Raw genomic sequence first — 22044 nt, forward strand, 5'->3', positions numbered from 1 at the left:
AGACGTAGCAGTGGTGTATGATACCAGCGGAGTCACAGCTGAGTTTCCAGTATAGTTACATTTCATTTACTTTTTGCATGTAAATGTTACAATTGAAAAACTGTCGCTATTACTTGCAATCTACACATTGCTTTGTGGAAGAAGTTACTTTTTGGCTCATGACCAACAGGAGCTTCTAGTTCAAAAAGTCAGCTGTGTGTGAACAAGCATATCCTCACCCACAGAGATATGATAATTATATGACTAGTTATGATAATGAGCACTATAGTTGTAGTCTAAATAGTGAGAGGAAAAAAAACTGGAAATGTAGTCATAGTTTTAAAAATAGCTTCAAAACCTTGAGTCTTCTTTTACTGTTCAAATATTACATGGGAGGATTTGTACCATTTTTGACTCCCTCCCTCCCTTTCACTTTGTGAGACCAAGCAAGATTTTTTCCAAGCTCCGCCCCCTCCCACTTAGTCTTTCATTAGGCATTTGTATTTTCTCGTTAAATGCTGCAGATTGGAATAAAATTTGGTATTTGTATGTACAAAGTAAATAGTTGAAAATTTTTAAAGATTACTCGTCTGGAAATATGTATTGCAGATTCAACATATGATGGAATTCTATTTAATATCGGTCCTTGGGAACAGATTAATGCCTTAAATCAAGTTGCTGGTGTATGTCTAAAGAAAGGTTCACATCAAATCCACCCATCTTTTCTTTATTTGGGTGAAAGTGTGCTTCTGATGCTGTATGAGGACGTGAAGAATGAGGACGAAAGGATCCATAAGGCATCAGGGTGATGTCGAAATTCACAATGACCTAGAAATCCAACTCCGAATCATATACTTTGCATTCAAGTAATTATTTGTTGAAAATACAAAATTATAACTAGCATAAAGTCAAAGCTGTCAAATTCAGATAGGTACCTACTATAATTCAAGTGTAACAATGATGATTTTTGTTTGTAAGTTTTACATTTCCTTGGAAATCCTACTTTATGCAAGTATTTTTTTTATTTCCTTGAGTGTTATTATGGTACCTTCTATGACATTAGGATTTCAACCCAATTTTTATTGTGCTTTGATCGCTTTCCAATAAATTTACGTATGGAAATGGTCATGTTTGCCATTAATATGTCAGAATGTTTATTTTTGCCAAAGATTAAATGGAAACATGAGGAGTGGGACTGAACAAATAATATTGGAAAAAATATGTTAAATATTTACATACTTCCAAAAATTAGGTAATACTGGACCCTAAAAATACTGTTCATATTTTTACCCATGATGACTTTCAACTCTAAAATTCATAGCATAATTCCTTGTTTATTGTATATTTGGTTTTTGTTGCATTACTATAGTGTGCAAATCCATTTCTGCATGAAAACATACGACCTATATCTGCCCTTATGCCAGGCTTCTAATGCTATAAAAGAAAATAAAGAAAAAGAATTTTTATCATGTGCATTTTAGATATTGCAATTAATTTTTGATTAATTGAAATCTCTGAAACCACGCTCAGATATTTCATTGAAAATTTTTAGGGTCAGCAGTTATCAGACTTCTATCCCTGAGGTGAATATTTAGTATTTGACCCTTTAATATCAGTTATAATGGACCGTAACATTTTATCCTACCCTTCGTACCCATTTTCTAAATTCATGGTCGGCCTTCATAAAGTGAGCAAAAAAGTACTGTCAAAGCTCCTTGCTGCCACCAAACTCCTCGAGTGAAAGATTATAGGCTCTTTAAGTGCATCATATGTATAACTAATGTAAGAAGGTGAACACTGTAAGAATGATAAAAATAAGTACAAAAAAGCATGAAAAGACAAATTCAGTCTCAATAAATTGGAAAAAGGTAAAGCTAAGTTTTCATTGCTATAAATTAGCTTCTCAGTGCCTCTTTTCTTTACATCAATTCTCATTTTTTAAATGAAAATAATGTGATAAATACTAGATTAATTTTAATATTTTTGTGGTAATGTTGATTTTGGTTACATAGTGTGTCCATATTTCTCATATTATTTTGGCTGTAAGATCGCATAGTTTTATTAAAATAGATGGAACAGATCATAAAATTTACATAAATCAAATCCTGTCTCAAGATATTACCTAGCATATTCCAAATAAAATAATAAAATACCAAAAAGCAATCAACTCACAATGTGCAAGAAAGTTTAATTATTTTTTACATATGCGTGGAAAATATAATTATTCACCATTTTCAAATAGTTAATGATTGGGTAAATTAAGTCACAATTTTTTAAAATAATTTCATTTATCTAAAACAAAATTTAACTCCCAGTTGCAAACATCTAGAGTAATGCAAGAGCATCTGGAATTGTCAATTGGACATTTTTATCCCACTGATGGGTTTAGGTTTGAAGCAAATTACCTTGGTCCTTATGTTTAAAGATTTGAAGATTCAAGCATTTTCATGTCTCATCTATACATCATTATAAAATACCTTCCCCATTTCTTAACATCATTGTGAAAATACAGCTATTAATTAGTATTTATGGTACAAAATATTCAAAATTTCACACACAAAGATGACCTCAACAGCTGATGGTGGAAACTATTAAAACAAATTGTGCCAAATAAAATAGAAAGAATGAATTGAAATAGTGGACTCAGAACGCAGTTGCCACAAAAATGATAATGATTGAAAAAATTCTAAGAAGATGGATTTCTAAGATTTCTGAACCAGTATCATTGTAATAAAACTGAACATTCCAATTTATTTGGAAAACTCATCCAGAATCACCTGGATGCTTAGTTTTTTTAATCAGAGACTTAATTTTCTATCTAATGAGAAAAGAATAGTTGCTTGTAATTTTGTTATGAACATTCATCTTGAATATGTATTTTGTCCTCCGGGATCGTACTCGAAAAGTTGCAGTTGAGAGACTGCAAGACCTTAACATCTAGTGATATGAACCTTGGGCATTGCTTGGTAATCAAGGAACCTGGATAATGGTGGTCTGGAAAACCGAAGGTCTGTGGATTGATTCGTGGTGCAGAGGAATTTTTTCGCAAGCTATCATAAGTATGGGAGCAAAACTTCTAAAGCCTTCTGAAACTTAGATGATGAATAAGTGATACAGAAAAAATGAAGACAAATAAATTCATTTGAACTTTATTCTTGGTATAGTTACTGATTTTTATACAAAGCTCCAATGAAATTCATAATGCTTATTTCCCTAAAATCAGAGAATTTTTAAATTAATTTTTTTTCTATTTTCTATGGTTTGTTGAATCCCAAGTAACCTTTTATTGTGCATTAATCAGAGGGAGCAAACATTTAATTACAGTATGCCACTTATATAATTCATTTGGATGATTAGTTCTAAAGTCTAATTTCTTAATGAATTTTTCTATCCTCACTAATGACAAAGAATAATATTGTCACTGCTCTCTTTTAAAATTAAAAATGATAAAAAATATTATAGTCATATTTTCAACAACTTGGTGGTGAGTTTAATTGTAGAGCTAAATATCTTGGAAATTAGGAGGGTAATGGATGTATGTCATTGATTTTGCTCCACATTTTTCTATTTCTTAATTGCCCATCCTTCCTAACTTTATTGTGATGGAAATTATCTCAGCTACCCTTTGCATATTTCAAATTTAATTTATCAAAATCAGTTTTTGGATTCATCTGTATCAAGCTAAGTTTTGGATGAGAGCTAGAGCTGATAATTTCTTCATTTCACTCAAGCTTAAATTATGGTAACTTACGTGTTCCCTTTCATAATATTTTATGTCAACGTAACTGGCTAGGGCAATAGAGCATGTGAAAAATCATTAGATGAATCAACCAAAATCTGGCAATGGTGTATTCCTGTTGTATTTTCTACTGCTCTAAAAAGCATTGTTTTAAATTTTATTGCCCAAATTCTTTTAGATAAAAACAACATCCGCAGAACTGAGTGAACTTCATCTGAAGCCAAACCTTAGTAAGAGGATTGTAATCCAAGCCTGAATTTTTTCTTTATTTTATCAGATATTTCTCCTTTCTGATAGAGAATGTATCTGGTCACTTGTTAAAGGCATGATAAATAATCCTTTCCACAAAACGATGCTGCCCGTGGTTTAAAATCTGTAGGCTGTGAAGAGTGATGACCAACTATGATGAGAGTACATGCATTCACTGTGAAATGTCCCACCTTGATGAAAGTTTATTTTTATCATTCAGTTTTATTTCATTTTAAACTTATTCCTCTTTTAGCTGGAGTGAGAATTCAAATATATTTACATCAATTTAGGACCAAATTTATTATTTTAGAAAGTGAATTTGATTCTCTGAGACTTCAACATATTGCTGGTAAAAGGTTATTTTAGAATGACTTACACTTTGCTTGATAACTTAAAATCCTCATTCGGTACAAAAAGGTGAGAAAAATAATGACACCAAGCCGCATTGATTCAAGTATGAAAATTTATATTTATAAACTGCACATTTTCCATCAACTTAATAGTTTTTGAATTCAATTTTCATTAACTGGTTGAGAGAAGGTCAAATTTTGAAGGGTTCATACATTATGCAAATAGAATCAATTTTGAATAGTTTTCTGTAGAATTTCAATACATTTTGGTATTTTTTTTACTTATTGATACACCTCAAGTGACTGTATCAAGAAATTGGAGAGTATAGTGAAATATTATGCGGAATAACCTATCCTCATGCCATTCAGCACCTTCACGAGTTCCTGGCCAGACAACAATTATGTTGGGCATAAGATTCAGCAATACTGTAAAAAATGGGCATATGGCAGTTCACCAGCTAAAATACAAGTTACATGGGAACCCATATTATTGTACCTGAAACATATTGTTTACCAACCTCCAGCAATTTATCATGGTCACTGATCCTGTTCATGTGGTGCTTCGAATGGCAATTACAGTACACGCATTGAATGATTCATCGATCAGTTTTATGCCATTTTAAACTTATTTGTCTTTTAGCTGTTGTGAAAATTCAAATATACATCTGTGCAATTGGGGTGAATGCGGCATGAAATATTTATGCTTATAAAATAATTAATGTTTGAGGCTCAATCTTCCTCTGATGCATTCCTCAATTGCTTCAATTTTTAAGTGCCCATTATTTTTTCCCATGAATTTAATCAATTATTTGTTGAAAAGTACAGGTAAAGACAAATTTCAAGAGCTTTCAATCTACAGTTAAATTATTTGATGAATAATGGCATTACATATAAAAATTGATTCAATCAGATACCAACTGATCAGACATAAAGTTCATCCGTTATGAATTATAGCTGTACTACATTTTCATTAATTCAGCACCATATCCTGAATTCACCATGAGGAATTAACTTCAAGCATGCATTTTTTTAACAATCTCAAAATTAGTATAAAATAATTGAGGATCGTAACTGTAAAGATTCAGCAATTTAGTCACAAAAAGCACACTTATCAAATAAAACAAAAAGGAATTACTTTTTAAAGTCATGTGGTATCCTGCTTCTAAGACTTGCCTCAGCTACTTATAAAGTGATGAACATGGAGGAGAAAAAGGAAAAAGAATGACAAAATCTGAATTATGTTTCTTTAAATTAAAAATTCTTTAAATTAAATGGTTCTCTTTGGTTTTATTGATAACTGGGTGGAAATTTTTCATTCTATCAATTCAGCTCTGAAACTCTCATTTTTACCTGCTGCCAATTCTAGAGGCACTGAGTAATTCAAATTTTAGGTTCATCGTCACCCTAAACATACAAGAACTAAATATTTTGAGATGTGCTTGCATGCACTGACATATCATTAATTAGAAAAAGCAGGCCTTTACCTACTGACCTCAAGGCTTTGAGTGAGTTGAGAATTATTTTCCCCTTTCTTCGTTTGCATTTTTTTTAATGGTGAGATTGAAATACTGAGAAACTTTACATTTATTCATGAAGTCTGGTTGTAAAATGTGAAACTTCATTTTCAGTGCATTTCTCTTACATTAATCAAGGATATCTCATCTTTTCATCTATGACCATACCATGCCGTGCATCAAAGCCAAACAGGTTCCTTATAATTCATTGCTCAGTACACTTGAGGAATAGGATGAGGCATGACTTACTAAGTGAATCTGACCAAAACAGACTTCTCCCTCCAGAAATGAAGTAGTAAGCAATGACAATATCAGTCAATAATGGAAATTGTTCGAAAACTTACAAGTGATTAAAATCCATTAAAAGAGGGACATATGTATTTCTACATGGACCGAATATTTTGGAATATATGTATTCCATTATTGAAATAAAACCTTGCGCAATAGCAATAGGTTCATAATGTTTTATCACTAAGGAGTTCAAGTCTAATTTGTGGAAAGTACTCCATGTAACTCATCTCATGTGTGTATTATTAATCATTATATCTGTTGCCTCGTCACCCCATAAACGTTAACTTTGCCTTGCTTTCTTTGGATTTAAACCCCTTTCAAGTCTGCGGAATGAAATAAAACTGCAACTACTCATTTTATATGCATCACATTTCAGGGGAAGAGGAAACTGTTTCGTTCATCGACCTCCCTCCAAACAACCTTCCCAAGCTGCCAGAGAAGGGTATTCTAAAGAAGCCGGGCCCGTACGGAACGGTGGAGGCCAAGGAGAAGTGGTCCGAGGACTCACAGTCTGACAACCAGGAGGTCATGTCCCAGTCAGACAACAACCTGGAGTCGGACGGGGGCGGGGGCGGGCCCATCACCGAGGTGGAGCGCACGCTCAAGAGCCTCAATGGCTACCACGAGGACATCCTCGAGGCATTGAGGAATGCCGCCTCCCATCGGAGTGGGGGCCCCTCGGGCAGTGCCATGAGTGTCCTCGGTGAGGAGCTACGCAAGTCCCTGTGCGACATAGGGGCAGGGGGCATGGGCGTTGCGGGTGGTGGTGCGGCCGTGATGCCCGGGTGCTACTCAGACTATGGGGCCGAGTTCCCTCCATTGCTCAAGTCAAGTGACGAGAGGTTGGGTGGCCGTGGGGGTGGGGATATGGGTGCAGCGGCACTGGCTGCCGCTGAAGAGGAGGCGGCGCAGGCTGGCGTGATGCCAGGTGCCGGGGCTGCAGGCGTCGGGGTCCCACCATGCGGGCCAATTCGGATTCGTAACCTCGAGGATCTGATCCGACAGCTGGAGCACCACTCACCATCGTCAACGGCAGCCGCAAGGCGAATGAGCCCGAGTGGTTCAGAGGACATTCGCATGTCCGAAACGGAGGCCGACCGACATTATAGGCTGGACTCATCTTCTGGGTGTCCTGAATCACAAAGGTATGTCATATTAGTCCTTCACTTGGCTAATTAACTTGAGCTACTTGAGTGGAAATGCTTGAAGAGAGAAAAAGCCAAATTCCAATTCCAGTTGCAAAGTATAAATTCCTCTAAAGGGAGGATAGTAGGTTTTGATTTACCAAAGGTTCAGTGGCCTAATCCATAAGGCTATTCAACTGAAAAACTTCTTCTTCTAGGTTTACATGAAGTATTTACGAAATATTCTAGTACCTAGAAAAGAGAGCATCTGACCAGGTAGTCTGAAAAAGATCAGTTGGGAAACCTGATGCTCGGAAAGAAACCATTTCCCATCATGAATATGTTACCTATTACTTTTGCTGGAAGCCATTGCAACTTTCTCAATCCTCAATCGAGACCCAAGATTTTTATTTCCTCCCAGCTCCCTGTATCCCTTCCACTTCCAATGCTAGTGGTGGTTCACCAACATTATAAAAGCCATCAGAAAATTAAAAATATGGTGAACCCCTAAACTGAATTATAAAAAATTCCAGCTGCAATATAATGAAAGTGGGCAAGTTTTTTAAGGTATTACAATTAGCTCATAAAAAAGTGGCCAAATGAAGCACCCTGATGTCCTGCCATTAATGAAGATTCTTGGCTTTCCATTTTCTTTTATGTGTTTTCTTGGGACTCCAAAGTACGTTTAATTTTTGCCACATAGTCAAATCTAAAGACAATGTTTTTCTCTAATAAAGGCCCTGATATTACAACCCTTAAAAGTGCCTGCTGTTGCTGTCTCTCAATAATTTTCATTGATAAATATATGTAATTTATTTATTTCTATACCTTGGAAAACAGCTCTATATGGCCTTTCACATCAGGTTTATTAACATGTTAACAATTTTACATAAGGGTAACTTACCCAGGCAGGACTCAAACCCGCGACCTCCTTTTTGGCAGACGAGGACTTTACCCTGCCGCCACCGAGGCAGGCAAGACCTAATGTTAATAAGACCCTGTTTGACTGGAAAGTATTGCGTTTCACTGATATATTTTAAATGGCATACTTTTTATTGATCATAATTTTACATAGGTGTACATTTTCACTTTCATAACTCTAGAAAATAAAACAGTGAAATTTATTGGCCAAACATTGCATTTAATTTTATGTTACTCAGGATAGGATATCATGGCTTAGCCAAATGACTTTTTAATAGAGAATTTCATACTTTTTGTAAAAGGACATACAGGGTTTTCTGATGCCTTGTAATGGATCTAAGTATCAAAATTTTTGGTTGCCTGGTTGATCTGTTGGTTAGGGTGCTGCTTTCAAACTCGGTGAGCTGGTTGCACAACCTGTTGATAGCTCAGAATTTTTTCACAGATTTCCCAATTCTAGCATGTTTGTTCTGTGGGGGGCACTTCAAACATGATATTGTCTGTCAGAAGTGATATTCAGCCATGTTCCCTTGAGTGCCTTAGGCAAGGAGCCAATATTGGCACCAATGCTGGGTTTCTCTGTGTTCTTCCGACCTCCTCCTTGCTTGCAGGACAGATTATCTTAGATTTCTGTCACCTGTTCAAAATACTTGCTTTCTTTCTTTGTCGAACCGCAGGAGGGGAGAGGAAGATCCTAGGTTTGTTTACGGTCGCTACCGCCACCCTGCATCGGCCCAGCCCCCTCCGCCCGATGGAGGGGGATCCGGAGGGGGCGGTGGGGGCAGCCTTCGTCGTGGCGCAGGTGGAGGACACCACGTCTCAAACTCGGCATATCATCACCACCATCGGCCCCACCACCACCGACGCCACGACGACGCCAACGAAGAGGACGACGAAGATGAGGAGGAAGAGGAGGAGGAGGAGGAAGAAGAGGAGGAGATATACGAGACGGCGGACCACGATCGGGGAGGAGCGCTCAGCCTAGCGACGCCTGATAGCGAGAGGTGAGGGAGTCGTAACTGTCAGTAGACTGTGATTGCTAAAAACATTGCTCAATAGAAGTTGCCATTTCACCTCTGGCATTATACAAATGCAGCCCTGATGCTACTTGAGCCATTTTCCTCTGTAGAAGTAGTGAATTTGCATTTTCATATGTTTATAAAGAAATCATTGATATCCATGCTGTGCATCAGCTTTGTGAAAAAATGATCATTTTGCATCAATTCACTCTCTGATGAAAATTCATGATAAATTAAGCATATACAGTAGAGCATCAATTTTCAGAACTCTTTGCTTTTTGACAAAAAACAAAAATCGTCACATTTCGTTTGGCAGTTGGTAACATTGGTAAAGGAGCGTTCAACAATTCCACATGAAAATGGACGACCCAGATATATCAAGTTCACCTGGTTTGTGCAGAAAGTTATGAAACTCGGCGGTATTTGTAGGTGAGTAGACAACCCATCGTGAATTTTATTTATTATTCTTATCTCTGTAATGTGTTTCTAAAAATTGATGATTTTGTGTCCTAATTTAGTTCAGATAATCGACGCTCTACTGTACACCATTTCCATGTGACAGTAAAAATACTCACTGTGTAGTTTTTCTAGATTACCATGCACGGAAGTATGCTTCCTTCTTGTGAGAGTACTTATTTTCCTAAAAACATAAAAAAATATGTTACTCTTAATTAAGCTCTTGTAGCTGAAAGCTCAGATCACAAGTAGTTGCGAGAGAAAATACTAAGGAAAAGCGTTAATGTTTCAACTATTATTATCTCTATCAAGACAGTTAGAGTGGGAAAATTTCCCTTAGGTAACAGAAAAGATGAAATCAAGCATTAAAAAGTACACCTAATCCCCATGTATTTCCTTAATCTCTTCTTAAAAATATTGAAATTTTTTGGGAAGGGTTCATGAAGTTTTGCCGGTACATTTTTCCTGTCAAATGTTGTCCTGTTTAAGTAAGAAAAGTTTTTTGTATTCTCCTTTGTGAACTGCACTTTATGTTGAACTGGTTATCATTTTTTCCCGTAAAAGTTTTGTGGGAAAAAATAATCACCAGTTGTAGAGCACGTACCAACACAGTACAACCACAGTAGTAGAGCATGTACAAATCTGGATTTCAGTGATGAATTCCTCCAAGCCCAACTGTTGGTCCGGTCGGCAAGCGAGGAGGCCCTACCCGTTACAATTAAGAGTCGAGACTACCCTTATGAGCGGTCGAATGTTGCGGCGGCTGCCGTGGCAGCCTCTTCCCCTCCCACCTCGTCTTCTTCGTCCTCCTCGGTGAGGCGGCCACGCCAACATCACCATCACCATCACCACCACCCTATCCGCCCCCGTCCCGATGTCGGAGCCTCCATTCTCGTGGACACGTCAGCGCCCACCGAGTCGGAAGCGTCCTCGGCAACAACGAACATTGGGAGGCAACAGCCACCCATGCTGGGCGAGTACTTCCCTTCCCCACCCTCGGAGGAGTCGCTGCCGGAGTCCTTTGAGGATGGGGTCGGGAACGACAGTGTGGCCCGTGGATCCGGGAGCCTGCCCACTCATCCCTCGGAGCCCTCCCCTGGCCCATCAACGGCTTCCGGCTCGACGTCCGTGTCCTCGTATCCTTCTCGTCGACGATCGGCCAGTGAGGATTCGAGGGATTCCTCCCGGGATGGTGTTGAAGACCCTCTCATTGTTTGCCCCGCTAGATACCCCGAGTACAAACACTGATCCTGGTGCTCCACACCCCCATTAAGTGAATTCTCGACTTCCTTAAGTGGGTCCCTAGAATCTTCCATCTATTCTTCCAGTGATGACCTTTGGACGTAATGCAAGGAAAGATGGAAGGAATCTCAAAAGTGGCTGATCAGAACTCACCTACCCACCTCCCTTGTTCCTACTTTGACATTGCCGCCTCAAAAGGATAAACTGAATTTATGCGGCATGTCAGAAAGTTACCACCCTCATAGAGATATTCAACTGTATTAAGCAATGTATATACTTATTACAAAAGACTATTCTCTTGTGCAGTTGTCTAAGAAACACCCCGAGTTAGTAAATTGCATAAAAAAAGACTGATACACACACACATATATATAGATATCATATATTGGTAACAATATGATAAATTGTCTGTTGATGGAATAAGTGTGGGTGAAAATTGAGAGAATTTCATAATTATTACATGAAAAATTAATGGGAGTGACTTTACTGACTCGAGTCATTTTGGACTTTGCGATAGTAACTTCACCAATTACAGACATGTTAAAAAAATGTGAATTTTGTGAAAACTGCCACCGGTAAAAATCAATCGACGTGGGAAATTATATGGGTGTTATTATAAACGGAATTGAATGTTATTGATACAAGAAGCTCATTTGTTGTGTGAATACTAGTGTATTTTTTTCCAAAGACGTATTGGATACAGAGATTATATAAAATTACATGAGGCAAGGCGCACGAAGAGGAAATGATTCTGGTGTGAAGTGAAAATGTATGAGTGTATGATATGCACCTTGTTTTGTTAGGTGCATTTGAAGCTCACGTGCTAGGGTACACATCAAAATGCTATGAAAATTTTAGATGAAGATCATTGTTCTAAGATAGAAAGATTTTTAGTCATGATAGCATCATATGTGCAACCCCGAGCGTATGTATGTGTTTGTATATAATATTTACATGTATGGTAATTATATATGTGTGTGTGTGTATATGTGGGAATGTGAGAAAGTGAGCATTTGAGTGAGAACGTGTGTAAATGTGTGGGTGTCACTAATCCTTGAATCCTGCTCACTTAAAACCGCAAATTATCGTACAGGGTGCACATTGTTTTGTCAATTTTCATTCCATTTCGCCATTTCACCTTATATTCAATGCTATCATGCACCTTGTTTCTTACTTTTGACTTCATTGTTTTCAACAATTCAATGAATGAAGTATTATTTAATGGCTCCAGCATGTATTGCCACTTTTTGACAATAACTTCTAATTCTAATTGCAGGGCTGTCTGAAGGTGGTTTGTTTTACCTTTGTGAAATTGAAAATCCTTCCATTTCTCCAATTTGAGATATTGTACTGCATGGATTTTCAATGTGAGCTTTTTGAAACGTTCATTGAGACATGAGTTGTCTTATACTTAATGCAAGCACGAGGATGTGTTGAACCCTGGTTAATTTTGTAACTCATTTTTGTTCACCTTTCCTTCTGTGTCTAATGTGCTGAGGCATTGGAGAGAAATTGAAGTTTTCTTGACTTATAATCATGACATCATTGCTTCTTAAGCTCTACTATCTTCAAGTGATAGGTATTCCCTCTGTAGTGACATTAAATGTATTAGATTTAAGGCCTAATGGGAAATATAAGCCAAGAATGTCACGGTGCATTCTGAAAAAACATTGGTGGCTTGTGGTAATGCTACTTCCCATTCAGACTTTTAAAAAATTGTGAAATGTTATAAAATGTGAAATTTTTTGGTGCCATCATGAAACGTTTGATGCTCATTTGTTAGGACTTTGTGGTGAATGCAAAGAAGACATTAAAGTTAAATATTGTCCGTAGTTATTCCTTTGGAAAGAAGATCTGCAGCAATGCCAGATATGATGATTGCGAAAAAGACATGGGAGCTGTTGAATGCCACAAAATGTGTTTCATGATACAGTATGGCTCAATAAGAAAATGGCCTTTGAAGAATCTAATCATGTACTGGTATCGTTGCAGAAATAAAGTGTAGACTACATTGTTTTGCAACAATTAGCATTAATATCAAATGTTGTTTTATCAAAAAAATTTCTTTACCCAAGGATTCGTAGAGCTCAAGGTATAGGATGGTATTATTAGTTACAGGAGAACTATGGATAGAAAACACCCTAGTTTTTTATCTTTGACAAAAAACTGTACATCTAATGAAGTTATTGGGCATTTATTCATATTTATTTGCATTTATGAAACCACTTCCTGTGTTATCTTTACTTATCTAACTAAACTACAGTGTTAAAGAATATTTGAAAATATAACTGCTAATAATTAGGCATTAATATTTATAACTTCTCCAAGCATCGCATTGACTTCTGGTTTCCAATATTGATTATTAAATATGTTAACTTTGGTTACTGGTGTAATTATGATAAAATCAGTGAAGCTTTAAAAATCAAAAATTTATTTTGTCACTTTGAATGTTTGTGGTTTCAGTTGTATTAATGACTAAGAATCAAGTGAATCGGTTTTTTCTTAAATTGGTCTAAATTTTCTGGTCTATTATCCAATTTTAACTTCATCTGATGCCTGCAGGAGTATTTGCCTTATGCAGGTTGCAAAGTTAAGTTTGCCAATTTTGTGATATTCTTTGCATATGTTTATGTCAGCAAAAATATTTTGTTATGTTTTATCTAACTGTCATTTATGTTTAATGACTGCATTTATCTCACTGCCATAGAAAAATTTCTTTAATTTGTGCCATGAATTCCTTTAAGTTGACGCTTTGAAAGCACAACTACTCTTGAATCAAAAAAATTAGTGTTTTCATTCAAGCTAATGAGTGCATCGATCATCTGAGTAAAATAATTGACTTTTATAAAATAAAGTTAATACTGGATAACATGAGTATCATTTAATTAATTCTAAGTTCCTACATTGTGCTACTTTTAATGATTTCTTAATATATTCAATTCATGCCAAAAACAACTTTAGTTTGTCAAGAAAAAGAAATTCTCAAGAGTTGAATCTTGAATCTAGTCGGAGATTTTTCTTTTCTACATACCATTTATAAATCTTTATCTGTCACCAATTCTCGAATGATACTTTTGACAAGTCTTATCATTTGGAGTTCAGCTATTCATTTGTCATACATCAATATCTTCGTAAATCCTGGATTCAGCATAACTTCATTTGTTGAAATGTTTCTGCTTGTTCTAAATGGAGAATGGTTTGCCTTTTCTACTCAATGTTGTTTTAAGTACTATTAATATAGGAAGGGAGATTTTATAATGCATTAGTTTAATAAATCTAGTGCAACATGAAAATTACATTCAAGCAATTATTCTAAACACAAACAATAAAAACTATAGTGTGCAAAACAATTAATTACACCCAGAAAGTAGTTTGTTTTTTGTAATAATAACTGGTTAACAGGGAGCCTACCTCTGCATTTAGTTGCATTGCATTGTTATCTTTGAGCATTATTGGAAAAATTGAAGTTACTTGCCACAATTGATGTGGCAGAAATCCTCTATCTCTCAAGAATATTATATGAAAATTAAAAAATGATATTTATATGAAATGAACAAACCTGAAGGCATCAGATTTACTATTAGATTTGTGTAAATACACTGTTATACATTGTAATGACTTTATAAAATATATTTTGCCTTGTTATGTAGCACAAATACCAATTAGTGTCATTTTCTGTTGTAACTTAAATTTGAGCCGATGGTCATGTGAATATTATTTTATTTTTTAATACATAAACAATTTAATTATACCAATCAGCAATGTGGAAGCAGGTGAGGTATAATTAGTATTTTTGTGATGTTCTTTTGAGGTATTATTCTGTGCGTTTGTGGCTATAATGGAATAATATTACGAAGCTTATTTTTCAAAAATCTTTTATCTTGAATCAAATAAGATGAAGCTTTTTGAGAAACAATTTTGGTAGTTTTTAATTAACTAAATTATATTTTGCATAATTCCAAATTTTGTTTTCTTTAGTGATGATTTTGGAAACTTTCATTAATTTAACTGGTGTAGAACTGTTGTTTCTGAATGGTATGTGTTCATAAGTGTGCCAAATCATCATTTATTTACCTGTTACATGAACACTAAACAAATTTAGCATGCACCTTTAGAAATATATGAAACATTTGCTCATGCAAGCATGTGATGAAAGTCTGGAATCCAATGAACATATATGCAGTACTTCCTCAGAGTGAAACACTTTCTTTCTGGGGGAAGAATTTCCATCCATGTGAATTGGAATTATTTATGGCTCTTGAGATCACAGGAAGAGAAGATCAGTTGAGAGCCAGAAGAACCTGGTACATTTGATGGTGCACGTTTGGACTATAGTTTAAAGAGGGAAATTTTGAGACTGATGGTCAAAAAAGTTGTAATTTGTGTCACCTTCCCCCCTTAGTTTATGCTAGAAGAGGTTTTTATTCATCTCCAAGTATATAGTGCATGAGTTTGATTGTAGTAGTGCACTTGTGCACATTACAAATATTCAAAACTTCACTGCCTCGAGGGACACCACCCAGTTATTGGGCAAGGTTAACTTTTGAAAAGAATTGACAGCTTGTGTTGTGACTCTGGGTTAAGAAAAATAACTGGAAAGTTATTAGAAAAAATTCCTTCTCAAACAATAATTTTGTATTTATTTTACTTAGGTGTATTACTACTGTCCGGGAAACGAAGAGTATTTGGAAGAATCAACCATTGTCAAAGGGCAGATTACCTGCATTTTTGTTAGTGTGGATAAACATAAATATACAAATATATGGCAAATGTTTTGAAATAATGTGCAAGTGTTGGTTATCACAGGTACATATTTATTACCTTTTCTTATCTCTAGTGTATACTAATAAAATTGTTACCACTTCAAATATCCTTGTTTAGCTTCAGAATAGCAATATTTTATGCAAAATTACAGCTCACTCAAGTTGATTGTGGTTAATAAATTAAGATTAGCAAATGCTAAATTGAAATGGTAATGCACGCCCTTGGCAATGGGTAATTTTTTTCCATTATTCCTAAACAGGGAAATATGAAATTCAACCGAGAAAATTTTCAACCATCTTGTTTGAGCTACTGTGCTTACCACTTTGTATTTCAAATATAGTGGAAATAAGGAAGAACCAAAATATGACTGTTTACTGAAAGTTATTAAGAGTGTAATTGTTTCTTGGTGAATTTGTACATGAAGAATTAAACCTTGTAAATAAATGCATAATCCATCTTTTAACCTCGATTTTTATCAAAGCATATGACACATTTGTCTGCTTTTACACAGATACAGTAATTACTCTTCAGAAATGCTTTGCTGTTCCAGTTTCCCTGCATTTGCGAAAAAAGGAAGATTCCCATTTTTCTTTCTAGAATAGGTACCTATTAGCAGGGGAGTGGTGGGCATCAGACCATATAATGATGTGGTTGGCCCTCTACCTCTTGTCTCCATGTTTTTCACAGCCAATGAGAAAACATTCTAGCAACTTACTGGTTCAAGCCATGCTAATGCATATATTAAATGGCCATAATTAGCCACTTATATTTCCATACTGTATTTAAAGCAACTTTTAGAGTCATCCCTTTTTGGATTGCAGTGGAGATAGTAATGGAATGAAAGCGAGTGCTCTAGTGTATTGGCTCCGTAAAAATAATCTATTTATGTGCACACTTGATTAGGAAATTTGAATAATAATGACCATATACTTCCAATGATATGCAATAACTACTTATTAATCAGTTCACTATCAGTCATAGATTATTGTAAGTCTTTGGGATCAGGGTATATTCATTTCTCAGCCCTATCTCACCCCCTCTATACTATTCGCTGAGACGAGGCTTTAGCAACCAGCGGGTAGTTCAAACTGTACTAGCATGTTTGGGAGATATGGTCTTAAATGGACATCCCCCCCGCCCCTCATTATGAATCCTCATCAAAAGAACGCCCTCCACATGAAACCTGTCCAATTGTACTTACTTTACGAAATCAGGGCCAGTGGATCACGTGACATGAAAACCAAGGCTCTCTCTGCTCAATTCTCTTCATATAGCCACTTCCATCTAATCATCCCAGGCTTCCATTCATTGCATATCTTTTATTATGTTAACCATCCATCTTTTCTTTGGCCTTCTTCCTTCTGAGACCTTCCTAATTTAGGATGTATCTTTCACTTTTTGCCCATTCCACATGAGCTATTAAATCCAATCTCCTGCCTTTTAATAATCCCAAATTTGTATTGTCCCCATAAAGATTAAATAATTCCTGATTGTTTCGTTAATGCTCTCCTGTTAATTAATCCTGGGCTAAGCTGTATATTTTCCTGATGTCTATCAAAAACCAGTAATGTTTTCAAGTCATGTTTCCTTGTGCTCCAGCTTTGGCAAACATAAACCAATACGCCATAGAAATATATAGTGGGGTTCAAATATTATGTTCTAAGTCCGAAAAAAAACAAGAAATTAAGAGTGATATTTTACTGAACATATAGGTATGGGAAATCGTTTTTCCCCCAAAACAATAAAGGACTTTAATAATTGCTAGGCAGAACTTTGTTAGAGCTATTCCTTTTTTATTTATTAATAGCTGGTGTCCTAACACCCCCCATCACACACCAATTAAGGCAGCTTTTTGGGTAGTATGTAGATGTAAAGAACTGCAGGGAGAATTAGTTTCTTGTACAGTTTTATTTTAAGTTGTCTCAACACATTCTGGGGCTTCAGGATACCATTCAGAGCAGAGAGTGCCTTACTGGCAGCTTGTACTCTTGAGCTTTTATTTCTACTTCATTTGATAATTCTTCTGATGGTATTGTATGAAGATATGCAAGCTTCAACTCTCTTATGAGTGTCATCAATTATTATTGAATGTCACATCTGGTCGGCAGTCTCTCCCATGTCCAAATCAACACACTCTAAATGAACCCCCGTAAAATGTGCACCCTCCTAATAAAAACCCTCCAAATGTACCCTCTGCAAAGGAAACCCCTCCAAATGAACTTCCTCTCCAAAAAATATCTCAAAATATTTTTCCAGCTATGACCCTCCACCAAGACTAAGAAGCACCCACGAGACCGGTTTCTCCACTCTCAAGAATCTCTTTAGTCATTTGTGAGCACACTGCAACAGATGGGCATTTGCATGTGTGCCATCCTGTAATCTACAGGCAGCAATACTCAAAAAGCCTCCAAAATACTTTAACACAACGGGCTGCTTGGAAATTAGGTAAAAATTTTATTTGTCATACTTTCTCCAATACTTTAAATGGATTATTAGTACCGACCACGTATTGCAGCATATAAGACAACTTTTTAACCCATGAAAATCTTTTCAAAAGTCAATGGTCATCTTATATGCTGAGTCTGGTCTCATAGTGCAGGTTTCCAAACATTTGCACTGGACTATGGAATCAACAGTCGCTGGGCAGGTTGGTGGAAGCTCAAAAAAGGCCGCATCAGTATCTCTGCTGTGTGCGGAGACCATATGAAAGCAGCAAGGTCATTTAATTTTCATTTGGTGAGCAGTCGAAAAGGGATACCCCAAAACCAATATTTTAATTGGAAAAATTGGGTGTCATCTTGTATCCCCAGTCATCTTACACACCGGAATACACAAAACATAGTGTTTTCCAGAATTCGGTGTGCATATTCTCAGTCTCTCATGCTACTCATAAGCTTTGTCGTTGTTGATTTGTTAGGCAAGATTTCTTATTGTTATCCATTCCACGTAGTTAAAAATGTTCAGCCAAAACCAAGATGATGTAAATTAGTTTTGTCTGCATTGCAGTTATTAAAAAAGTTTGTACTGAGAGTAAGGTTGTTTCTACAAATTTTCGATGGGACGCAGCCCATCTTTCTCAAGTGAGGAGAGGAGGGAAAGTGAGGAAAGGGCATAAGGAAGGGTGCAAAGCAGAGGGCAAAGATGGAGGGAGGAAAAACGGTGGACGGGGATTGGTTGTGCTCTTTCTAATGGGCGTGGTTGATTCCTGGACCAGAAAACGCACGGAAAGCCCATATGCATGCCTGCTCCAAGTCCTTCAACTCTAGGGGGGTGGTAGACGGGGGGAGGGAGGCCAATATTCCCACTCTATAGCATCGGTCAAACAGAACTTTGTGGGAGGAAGCATGAACGGCGACTGGAAGGGAAGCAGAAACAGAAGAGACGCTATTGAATGAAGAGCGATGCCCGTTCATTCGGATGCAAAGGGGAGTGGTGGATAAGCCGATATAAAAAGCGGGGCATTTCTGGCACAACAGTATTTACACAATGTTTTTTGTTGTGCAGGAAATGTCTGACACTGAGGGGAGAGGGAAGGCAAGGAATTGATCGGGAAGGGGTTCGGTGATGAGGATGTGACAAGTTTTGCATCTAGCACGGTTGCAGGGTGAGGGCTGTGGTTTAATATAGGTACTTTGTTTGGGTAGTGGTTTGGTTGTTTTTAAGATGCTGGCCAGATTTGGTGGTCTTTTAAAAACGAGTGAAGGGCATCGCAGGAAAAATCTGGAAGTGGTCGTGTTGTCTGAGAGGATGGGGAAAAGGTCTTTTAGGGTCCTACGCAGTACGTCCACGCCCGGAAAAAAGGTCGTACAGAGGGAAAGAAACTGCGACGAATTGTCCCCGCCTAGTTTTTTCGGGACATATGATTTTTTTCGGATCTTATTCCGGAGGAGGGGTTCCGGGTAACCCCTTCTCCTGAGAGCATGGTGTAAATTTGAAAGAAATCTATTAAGGGAGTCTGGATTATTACATATTCTGTGACCACGGATGGAAAGAGAAAAAGGGAGGGAGCATTTTGTATGTGTCGGATGACAGCTATTGTAATGTAGGTATTGCTGTTTGTTAGTGTTTTTAATGTGTACAGAGGTGTGAAATTTATTGTTGGTAAGAGAAATGTCCACATCAAGGAATGTGACACGAGTGGAGGAGGAATAGGATGTAAAATTTACGGATGAAAATGAGTTGAGACAGGAGATGAAAGTGATTAGGGATTCCATGCCATGTGGCCACAGGAGAAAGATGTCATCTATGTATCGGACCCAAAGGGTGGGTGTGAGTGGGTATTGGGACAGAAAAGATTGTTATAGGCGGCCAAGAAAAAGGTTGGCATAGGACGGACTGAACCGGCTCCCCATAGCACAGCCCCTAGACTGTGTGTAGTGATCGTTATTGAACGAGAATGAATTGTGTTTCAAGATTATCTCGGAGAGATCGACGAGAAACTTTGTGCTTGGAATCTGTGGAGTGGAGCACTGCTCAAGGAAGTGTTCGAGAGCGGAGAGGCCCTCTGTGTGTGGTATGGAGGTGTAAAGAGATGTGACGTCGATGGTCGCCATTATGAGGTCTTTGTCTCCAGGAAGAATGGTCGAGTGAAGGCGCTGGAGGAAGTGATACGTGTCTTTAATGTATGAGGGAAGAGAGTGCACTATGGGTTGGAGGTAATGGTCAACAAAAGCGGAAATTCGTTCTGTGGGAGATTGAATGGAAGAAACTATCGGACGGCCGAGGCTATTAGCTTTGTGTATTTTAGGTAGTATGTAAAAATTAGGGCTTCCGGGGTTGGAAGGTGATAGTAATTCGATGTCTTTGGCTGTTAGTCCTTCATGTGGTCCCTTTTCCTCGAGGAAAGAAAGAATCTTCTCTCGGTATTGGGGGTTGGGATCAGCAGGGATGGGTTGGTACGCCGAAGCGTCGGACAATTGTCTAAGCGCCTCGTTGTTGTAGTCAGCCACATTCATCACGACCACATATATATATATATATATATATTATGGCTTTGTTGAAACAAAAAGGATTGGGTTATTTGAATATCTTTTTCATATTTTATAACTAATGGCTTTTCTAATAAAGCCCGAATCATACGATCATTTTTTCCGTCCCCCACTGATAAGATTTCCATGTAAGATAAGATTAGCTCTAGCAATAAGTTTTCAGGTCCACAAGACTGATTACTTGGTCCATCATTTTCTGAATCACAATATTATTTCAACCATCCCTTTTTCCATTGCATATTCCATCACTTTTGGTATTTACAACTGTCATTCAATTAAAAAGCTAAGGTTGGCATTACAATCGCTGTTAGAGACTGTGCTTTCAGATTGGCTGAAATACGATATATACTAGCGATGGTTTCAGTGAAGGAAAGAGGGATGACGGAATGACGAATGATGGAAAAAGGAACCCCACACAGAAAATAGATATTTGTAGATGTATACATATTGTCTATTTTCATCTATGAATAGATGTATATCTAATAGATGCCTGTTAGGCATATATTAGATACCTATATCTCTATCTGTTAGACGACTATTATAGATGTGAAGGTGACAAGGAGCGATTTAGGATGCATCCCCGAAAGTGTGTTTTAAAACACGATTCATGAGTTATGGAAGCAATTTAACATTTGATTAAGGGACACAAATTTTGGTTCCTTACTCTAGCGATGGAGGACTTGAAAAATTTCGTGACGCGTCAAATGATGCCTGGCAACTATGCCAAAAGCATGACATCGGCAACCACCCGTTCCCCCTAGCAGATTTACAGAGATTAGTACTGATAACCATAGTAATTATAGTTATGCAAGATTTTTCATCCCTCAAAGTAAGAAAATTTATGATATTACCCCAGACATTAGATAACCAATTTCTTACTACTTTGCAATTTGGAATGTTAGACTGACTGATGAACTCAACGGTTTCAGACATTTTGCATGCACTTGCAATCACTTTCAGGTCTGATCAGCTTTCTCTTTTCAAGCAGTAGAAGTGTACCAGTGAATAATCAGCAATATCTCCGATAAGTAAGTATCAATAATAAAAATACTTAATAGCAAGGGCTTAGCAGCCATAAACCTAAATTTCTATGACGACCTTGGAAAAACATATTTCTTCAAAAGACGTCACACCCACAACATAGTGGTTAATGGCTATCCTTAGGGAGATCATGAGCAATAGTGTAGGGTCCAGTAGCGGATACAGAAAAAAACTCAACGGTGGCGGCAAAATAATATTTCTTGAGAACTTTTATCGGAATGAAAAATAAGTCGCATGCAAAGTTTGTGCAAATTTCATTTAAGCTAATTATATATATATATGTGTATAATTAGCTTATGCGATAATATGATAATGCAAAATCATGCGATATAAAAAAGTTACAAAAGTAGTTCTGTTATGTAAGGCA

The 22044-nt window shown here is 37.0% G+C and overlaps 1 protein-coding gene across 13 annotated transcripts in view; it reads left to right on the forward strand.

Moving 5' to 3' along the window:
• The window catches only part of LOC124158546 (disintegrin and metalloproteinase domain-containing protein unc-71), a 967603-nt gene extending 951492 nt beyond the window's left edge, over positions 1 to 16111 (forward strand). For 12 of the 13 annotated variants that reach the window (XM_046533688.1, XM_046533691.1, XM_046533685.1 and 9 more), the window contains 3 exons: positions 6499 to 7267; positions 8845 to 9171; positions 10296 to 16111. In XM_046533688.1, the coding sequence (XP_046389644.1) occupies positions 6499 to 7267; positions 8845 to 9171; positions 10296 to 10890 (1691 nt within the window). In that variant the 3' untranslated portion in view covers positions 10891 to 16111. Of the gene's footprint in view, positions 1 to 6498; positions 7268 to 8844; positions 9172 to 9502; positions 9616 to 10295 lie in introns of all 13 variants that reach the window. The other variant, XR_006864826.1, reaches the window with a different exon arrangement.
• The last annotated feature ends 5933 nt before the right edge of the window (positions 16112 to 22044 follow it).

This window comes from Ischnura elegans, chromosome 5 (genome assembly GCF_921293095.1).
Source record: "Ischnura elegans chromosome 5, ioIscEleg1.1, whole genome shotgun sequence".
Taxonomy (NCBI): domain Eukaryota; kingdom Metazoa; phylum Arthropoda; class Insecta; order Odonata; family Coenagrionidae; genus Ischnura; species Ischnura elegans.